An 8,695-nucleotide genomic window follows, 5' to 3' on the forward strand; every position below is an offset into this window, starting at 1 on the left:
TCTCGGACTTACATTGTAAAAAAACCTGAAGTCATCACTCACAAGTTAAACATTTATCTTTACTGCCCAACAATAAGTCCTGACACTTCTAATTATAGAACCAATGGTTAGCCTCTCTAGTCAAGGCTCGCTGGGCTGAAAGTTATATTTACACTGACTGGAAACTATACGAAAACTTGGCTTGCTATCTGTCAGCTCGCTTGTTTATTTACTGAAAAGCAGCAGGCAGCACAGAGCCCTGAGACAGCATAGAGCGGAGCGCCCTCTACATGTAATAAGATGCAACATCCAAGAACCTGTTCTAACACTGGCTTGTTAGTCAGGTTCAGACTGTCTCAAAAATAATCACGATTGAAGATGTTTAATAATAGCTTCCAATATTTTTCTCTCAATTTGCATTTCCAATAAACTCTCAATTTGTGTTTACTGCCATTAGATACCATTCTGATACACAGCCTATCGGTCATGGTCAGTAAGTATCAGACATTGTAACTGTTATAACCATTATGGGCGAACTCTAACATGACTAATTCCTGTTTTGAAACCTAAATATACACACAGGACTTTAATATTCCAGCTGACAGATTTATAAGAAAGCCACAGAGTTATTTTCTTAAATATTCTGTTTTCATGAATAAAATCTAAATTTGTTTCAGACAGGCAAACATTTATTCAGAGTGATGCTTGAAAATTGTCGCCACACTTTCCACTTTAACTAGCCTCTTCAAACCGTCATAATTCTCTCTCTTTCTCTCTCTCCTCTTGCTTGCTCTCCTCCTCCACCCCACCCTCTCTCCTTCCCTCCCTCTTGCTCCCTCTTTCCTTCTCTAACAGGTGTGTTTTTCTAGAGGTGTTTCTCTCTCTCTCTCTCTCTCTCTCTCCGTCACACAGGTGCAGTATGCAGGGTCAAGAGCCAGAAACAACATGACTGATGAGGATGCCACACACACACACACTCACACTCCGTACACACAGTGTCTGCACACACCCGAGGTGTTCTGAGCAGGAGTGAGTGTGTGTTTGGGTGTGTGTGTGTGTGTGTGTGTGTGCATACTCTTCTGTCTGACTCTCACCTCTTCCACTCACTCATCTGGCTTCTTACTCATGTGGATTCTGCTCACCGTAAGTCTAATTTTTAACAGACTTCTAACCTTATACAGTTACACTCTACTAGACTTTTAACTTGCATTACATTTTCAGACCATATTTTAAATTTTATGTGTAATAATATTACAATATATTTTGAGTAATAGATAATCACACTTACGCACACAAGTTTACATTATACAATATACATTATACAGTATGCCATAACATATAAAATATGATAATAATAATAATAATAATACATTTTAAGTGCAAACTTACGTACTTTGTTACTTAATACACAATAATAATCATACAACATGTCATTAGCATCAGTTATCATACTGCATGTATTACACAGTGTTTACTGTATTCCAGCTAAAAAAAATCATAATTTCATTATGACCAAAAAATCTAAAAAGTGTTTAAATATATATTTGTGTTCACAAATATAAATAGACAATTATATTTCTCTCATGAACGGAGGTCAAAACAGACAGAAGTCATTTACCTGATGGAGGTGGTCAGGATGGAGTGTTCAGATCTTTGGAAAAGATGCTCTAAGTTTATAGGAGACCTGATCACATGGATGGGAGGAGTTTCTGAACTCTGGGCCAACCGAGTGTCCCCCCTCAGTGATGACATCACTGACCCTCATCTGAAACAATACGTTTCCGGCGCTGATGAGCTGAAATCCCACCCATTAGTGATGGAAAAAAAAAAAAAAAAAAAAAAGTCACGCAATTTGGAAGTTCCAGCCTTGGGTCATATCAATAGCCTTTCAGAGTTCGGCATGGTATAAATAAGGGATGGCTTTCAGATGTAACCTGAAGAGAACAGACGTCTCACCACACCACAGCATCCAGCACTCAAGAGGCAACAAGACAGCCAAGACCAACTGCAAGAAAGCAACAGCTGAGCTGAATCTTACTGAACTTCTCCAGCACCAATCAGAACTGACAACATGCTCTCCAAAGTGAAGGTAAGGAGCCTTATTATTATGAATCAACCTCAGGAATAAAAAATAATGTTAAATTAATTAGTTAGTCGTATTTTATTATCTTCCTACCAGTTTGTGTGTAATGATATGACATGTTCTGTGTGGTTACATTGTTAATGTGGGAGAAATTTAATGACATACATGAGGGAGAGAGGGAGTGTACTCATAGTTGGTACTGGGAGGCTGTGTAGAGGGAGGGAAGCTGAGCCCTTGGTATTCGTGATGGGTTTGCATTCTTGCGGTTTTATCCTGGCTAGTTTAGTATTTGCCAGAACCCGGTTTTCTTTTTTTCTTTCTTTCTTTTTTTCCTTTTCTTTTCCTTTTTTTTGTGTCTACTCGTCAGCCGGGGCCGTTATCTTCTGAGCTCCGAAGAGTTGCGACACTTGTGCGCTGCAGCTATTTTCGCTCATGCAATTGACACACATAAATCAACGGCAATACCGAGTGACAGCAGATCAAAAGCCCTGATAGGCACACGTGCATACGAGCGACAAGTTATGATAAAATCCAGACAACAGCCGCCAGCGTCAGATTTCAGAGTTTTTTCCAGTCTTGCGAGTGTAGGGAACCTGTTCTCCTGAACAATGCTCCTTTATGACAAAGTGTCATAATGATATAATATGGGGGTGAGGAAGAGAAAGAAAGACAGTGAGTGAGTAGGCACTTAGGATGTGGTTTACACAAACTAGATAAACTAGATGAAAAGAACGTGGGTCAGTAATGTTGTCGTCACTTTCTTTGGGAGAATGCAGGGCAGGTTCGTTCACTTTCTGTTTCAAAGAGGAAGGAGGAATTGGAGAAGCTTGCTGACTGTTGTGTGTGGAATGTCCACGGTTGTGTCATCGCGTCTGTCAGCGCGGTCCAATGATGCTCATGTGTCTCTGTCTGTCTGTCTGTCTGCAGAAGGCCATCACCCCACTGTCCGCTGTGCGCAGTCTGCACAAATCAGCCTTGGATGGTAAGATATCTCTCTCTCTCTCTCTCTCTCTCTCTCTCTTTCCCTCTCTCTCTCACTCACTCACACACACATACAGTACACACACACACACACACACACCTAATTTCATCTCACCTGTCTTGTAATGTTAAGCTCCAAGATGAACTTTCGTCATATCATAACACAGTGTAAACCGAGACCGTATTGTCATAAGGTACTACACACTGTACTCTCCGTATTATGTGCAATCTTTGCCATCAGTATACATTACATATGGCGCCATTTTGTTCTGAATCATCATGACATTTTAACCCTCTCTCAACCTCCATCTCTCACCCCCACCCACTCACCTTCCCTTCCTCCTACCCTCTCTACTCCACCCATCTCACCCTCCCTCCCTCCCTCCTCCCGGTGATCAGTGGTGGACCGGCCGGCCCCAGAGGAGACGGTCACCAGCAGCTTCGGGCGCTTCATCCAGGGCGTGCGGCCCCAGCACCTGTCCCCCACCGTCCTGCAGCGCAGCAAGCGCATGGTGCTGGACAGCATGGGCGTGGGCCTCATCGGCAGCACCACCGAGGTCTTCGAGCTGGCACTGCAACACTGCCAGGTAGGCACCACCACCACCACCACCCACCCACGGGGCACCACCGGCCGCTCACACCTGCGGGCACCAAGTTAATGGTGTCGGGTTTCAGTAGACGCCTAGTTGGCATGCGTGAGAATAGGGCGGAATGGAGGCTGTTGACATTATTACTATTATCACCCTCCTACTAATAATATCTCCCTCAGGTTTATTTATTGTGTTGGCACGCAGATCGTTTAACACAGTAGCGTGACGATTTCTTAACCAGGTGATTGCCCACCTGAGACCGTAAGGTGATGAAATCAGATCTAATGGGCCGTTTAATTGTTTGGAGCTATTGTCAACACTGGCATTGCCATTTAATGCCCCGATGGAAAAACGATATAGTGACCAGCCACAACAATGCGGTCAGCGCTGACAATAGTTACAATGGCCACTTTGTGTAAACAAATATGTGAAACTCTAAGGCAGGTTATAACGTCGCTATCGTGGATGGAGAACTCCATGAATTTCCCATTACATCTGTACACTGCCAAGTCTGCATAGCAAGCGAATGAAACAGTGTTTGCAGGCATGTTTTCCAGGGCTCAGAAACACCGTGTCTCTTTAGTCTCACTGTTTTCACGAGGCGTGGAATTCGAGGAAGGGCATTTGACGGATAGCCACTGGGCTTTATAGAGTACACTCCATTCCAGTGTCGTCTTTAGTGCATGCGTGTGTGTGCGTGTGTGTGTGCTGTCTGCAGCCAAGAGCTGCCTCAACTGCTTTTTCCTGTGTGCCTGGAGCTGTGGTCTGGTCGCCAGCGATTGCAGAACGTCTCTCTCTCTCTCCGTCCCCCCCTCTCTGTCTCTGTCTTTGTCTTTGTCTGGCTCCTCTCCGCTGCTTCCCCTTCATGATAGCCATGTTGGCTCAGTCTGGGCAGCCTGTGTTGGTTAGTCTGTACAGTTTGTGACCGCAGTGACTGACATTTCTCTCTCTCTCTCTCTCTCTCTCTCTCTCTCTCTCTCTCTCTCTCTCTCTCTCTCTCTCTCTCTCTCTCTGTCTCCAGCACATGTATGCTCCGGATTACATCAGCTCCGTGTACGGCCGCAAGGACACAAGGCTCTCCCCTACCCTGGCAGCCTTCGTTAACGGTGTGGCGGTGAGTATCGGTGACCCTCTCCCACCCCACACGGGGGGCACACGCAGAGCAGGCCAGGGCATTTTTGTGTCCAGTCTAGTGAACAGGTCATAAATCACTGCCAGTCTAGTGTACAGGTCATACATCACTGCCATGCCATTCAAATGGGCCTCACAGACTTGGCACTGCCAAGCATGCAGGAAGGTACAGTAATGGTGATGGTGGTAATGGTGGTGGTGGAGTCAGGAAGAAGGAGAGAGGGCAGGGCTGATGGTTAAAATCTACAAAGGCGTTTGGAAGTGTTTGGACATGGAAGGATTATGAGTGAGTGTTCAGGGTCAGGGAGCGAGACATACCTCTCCTGTGAGTCTAATAACACAGTGTCATTGGTAAGCCGATGCCTCTGTCAGGAAATATTAGAGATGTTCCCGGGTAATACCTATTTACTGATTCCGAGCATGACGTTCCCGAGGTCTGTTATTAGTCTCACTCACCCTTTCCTGCGGTCGGATTCTGGCCTAGGGGAGTGTTTTTGTTTCGCGCCGGGGCCAGACAGCCCCAGGACCATATCCTGACCCGTACGATGGCTCGGCCAAAGCCTCCCACCGAGCAGAGAAACACACTCTCGGGCTCGAGGAAACAGGCCCAGTCCTAGAATAGCGCTGGGACTTGGGGCAACATTTGGTTTGCCCATCTTCCATAGCCAGGCCAAGAATAACAACAAAGAATGGAGGGGGGATTTGTTTGAGGTGGCTCTAACGTGTGTCTTTCTCCCCACCCCACAGTCCCACTCCATGGACTTTGATGACACCTGGCATCCTGCCACCCACCCCTCTGGTGCCGTTCTGCCCGCCCTGTTGGCCATCAGTGATATGTTGCCTGGCAACAGCAAGCCAAGCGGTCTGGACTTCCTGTTGGCCTTCAACGTGGGCATCGAGGTCCAAGGTCGGCTGCTGAGGTTCTCCAACGAGGCTTGCAACATCCCAAAGAGGTGAGTGAAGGAGGAACTAAAAAAGTTCCTTTTAAACAGAAGTTCTGGTTTTGTTTTCAGCCCACTGAACACATGATCTTGTGTTGCAGCACGTGTTTGTTTGGTCACTATACTCAAAAATACATACTGTATAGGAGAGAGATTGTGAGATTGCAATAACAGCAGCCACTTTAAATGAAGCCAGAATAACCGAGGCCCTAAATAAACTCTAGAATGGTTCAGTGTATGCATGCAAACATATCCCACAACACTGATATTTTCCTGCCACTGTGTGTCACACTTTCTCTCTCTCACACACACACACACACACACACACACATACACACACACACATGGCAGACCGGTAGGGAGAGGCCCTTTGGCCAGTTTTAGCTCAGCCGAGGAAGTTACTAAGAGTTCCTTCAGACGTGTATTTACTCAGACCGGTGTGATTCCGAATGACCATCGGTGACCCTTCTCCTCTGCGTCCAAACGACATGAAATACCGTAATCTGTTATTTCCTCCGACACGCCTCGACAAGAGGGCCCACTCAGTCCTGCACAGCTCGGCATTATGCCCTGTGTAATTTAGAAACAGAGGCTCACAAAAGCCCACCTGTCCTTATTTAAAGGGCTGTGTCCTCCCAGCTGGGACAGTTTGTTCAGCCCGAAAGGTTTTCTGGTGTGTGTGTGTGGCGAAGCGATTCCAAAACACCTCACTCACTTAGTCATCCTCTCGTCTCTCTCTTCTCTCCTCTGTTTTCTGTTTTTTTTTCTCTCTCTCGTTCTGTCTTTTCTTTTCTTTTCTTTTCTTTTCTCTCTCTCTCTCTCTCTCTCTCTCTCTCTCTCTCTCTCTCTCTCTCCTCCAGGTTCCACCCACCCACAGTGGTGGGCACGATGGGCAGTGCCGCGGCCTGCGCCCGCCTGCTCTCCCTGGAGCGCTCGCAGTGCAGCCACGCCCTGGCCATCGCCGCCTCGCTCTCGGGCGCGCCCATGGCCAACGCCGCCACGCAGGCCAAGCCCTTCCACATCGGCAACGCCGCGCGGCTGGGCCTGGAGGCGGCGCTGCTGGCCTCTAGAGGCCTGGAGGCCAGCGCGCTGGTGCTGGACGCCGTGCCCGGCGTCTCGGGCTTCGGCGCCTTCTACGAGGACTACGCGCCGCGGGCGCTGCCCTCGCCCGACGAGCGCGACGCCCACCGCTTCCTGCTGGAGGAGCAGGACATGGGCTTCAAGCGCTTCCCGGCGCACCTGGGCATGCACTGGGTGGCCGACGCCGCCGCCACCGTCCACGAGGCCCTGGTGGGGCTGAGCGGCGGGCGCGTGTCGCCCGGCGCGGTGCGCGAGGTCCTGCTGCGCGTGCCCGTCTCCAAGTACATCAACCGGCCGTTCCCGGAGTCGGAGCACGAGGCGCGCCACTCCTTCCAGTTCAACGCCTGCACGGCGCTGCTGGACGGCGAGGTGACGGTGGCGTCCTTCTCCGACGCGGCCCTGCGCCGGCCCGAGCTGCGCGCCCTGCTGGCGCTGGTGCGCGTCGAGCACCCCGCCGACAACCCGGCCAACTTCGACCGCATGTACGGCGAGGTGCAGGTGACGCTGGCCGGCGGCGACGTGCTGCGCGGACGCTGCGACACCTTCTACGGCCACTGGCGCAACCCGCTGACCGACGAGAGCCTGCGCAAGAAGTTCCGCGGCAACGCCGGCACCGTGCTGCCCGCCGACCGGGTCGAGGGGCTCATCGAGGCCGTGGACCAGCTGGACCGGCTGAGCGACCTCAGCCCTCTCCTCGCCCAGGTCCAGTGAGCGACGTCGCTATACCCCCTTGTTCCGGTGCCCATTCACCGGTCACCAGTTTTTTCCGGTCTCAGAGCCAGAGTGACCGACCCAAGAAACCAGTGCCACTGAGGTTTCTGGTGCGCCACGGTTTTTCAGAGTTGTACATAATGCTGTAAATTAGTTTTCAAAATGGCGTCCTTGTCCATCTTTGTGTTGGTTTGTGTTTTGTTTGTTTTTTTCTTGTCAAAACAGACCATTCAGTGAATCATAGATGTCTCCATGGAGCCAAACCCATTTTTCTTAGTCAGTGTACAGGGTGTGGCAATAGCTGAGAAGTTATGCTGAACATTACTTTCACTTTCACTTTGTCTTCTGCATTTAATGAACGTTGGCCAAAGATGAAACTATGTGAATATTTTAGTGAGTGCAGCCAGTGAAAATGACTTGTGTGGCTCTACAAACTGATTAAGCTTTTCTGTTGTTCTTTTGATTTGGCCATTGGCTAATTTGAACTGTTGTTATTGTTGTTGTCATGCTATGAATTGACTGCAGGGTGAGAGTAGCTAAGCTTTTGAAAAACACTTGACATTTTCTCTTTCCAGTCTCTTGTTTGTACTGTGTCCTTTGGTAGAACCATGGATCTCGCTTGAAACTGAATTAATGGTGCTGTACTGTGCTGGGAAGCAGAACTTGCATGTAAATATAAATCTACTTTGAACGCTCTCTGTAAGTAGGTTTATCTGTCTTCGGTTCTCATTGTGGAGATGGCGTAATCATTGTTTTATAATGATGTACTTTTATTTTAGTCAAAATATTTAAATTAATAAATGCTTAAAATTATTTCACCTTGTGTCTTGTTTTCTTCATCTCAATACTCACAATAAGTCACCAGAAAAAAAAAGAAAAACAGTGTTCCCCGCAATGTCTTTCCATGTGAGAGCTCATGATGATGTTAGGCAATGAAATGAAATAAAATAAATGAAATAAAAACAGAAATTTACAGCCAACAGAGCTCAACAGCCCCTCGACAAACAGAGGGGAAAAGACTATGAAAAAATGATATAAGAACACAGAGAATTGCGTAATAAGGACCATGTGCCAACTGCCAGGCACATCACACAATGGCTTTTATTTTCCAAAGCACATGATCAGTCCACCACTTCTCTAGACAGAGGTCATGTTCTATTCTGTTACTATGTTTAGTAACATCTCACGCTGTCATAAAT

At 47.8% G+C, this 8,695-nt stretch overlaps 1 protein-coding gene across 1 annotated transcript; it reads left to right on the forward strand.

The window, feature by feature from the left end:
* Positions 1–1,800: 1,800 nt before the first annotated feature.
* Positions 1,801–8,310, forward strand: irg1l (immunoresponsive gene 1, like). Its single transcript, XM_062524975.1, has 6 exons — positions 1,801–2,068; positions 2,990–3,044; positions 3,443–3,630; positions 4,655–4,747; positions 5,512–5,717; positions 6,566–8,310. Exons 1-6 carry the CDS (start codon positions 2,051–2,053, stop codon positions 7,494–7,496), a joined length of 1,491 nt encoding a protein of 496 aa, XP_062380959.1. The 5' UTR covers positions 1,801–2,050; the 3' UTR covers positions 7,497–8,310.
* Positions 8,311–8,695: the final 385 nt, after the last annotated feature.

This window comes from Sardina pilchardus, chromosome 21 (assembly GCF_963854185.1).
Source record: "Sardina pilchardus chromosome 21, fSarPil1.1, whole genome shotgun sequence".
Classification (NCBI taxonomy): domain Eukaryota; kingdom Metazoa; phylum Chordata; class Actinopteri; order Clupeiformes; family Clupeidae; genus Sardina; species Sardina pilchardus.

What these genes read in the sequence shown, in the direction of transcription:
- irg1l (XM_062524975.1), top strand. An exon ending in TGGCACTGCAACACTGCCAG is followed by an intron (nt 3,631 to 4,654) that starts GTAGGCACCACC and finishes CTCTGTCTCCAG; the next exon opens with CACATGTATGCTCCGGATTA. An exon ending in GCTTGCAACATCCCAAAGAG is followed by an intron (nt 5,718 to 6,565) that starts GTGAGTGAAGGA and finishes TCTCTCCTCCAG; the next exon opens with GTTCCACCCACCCACAGTGG.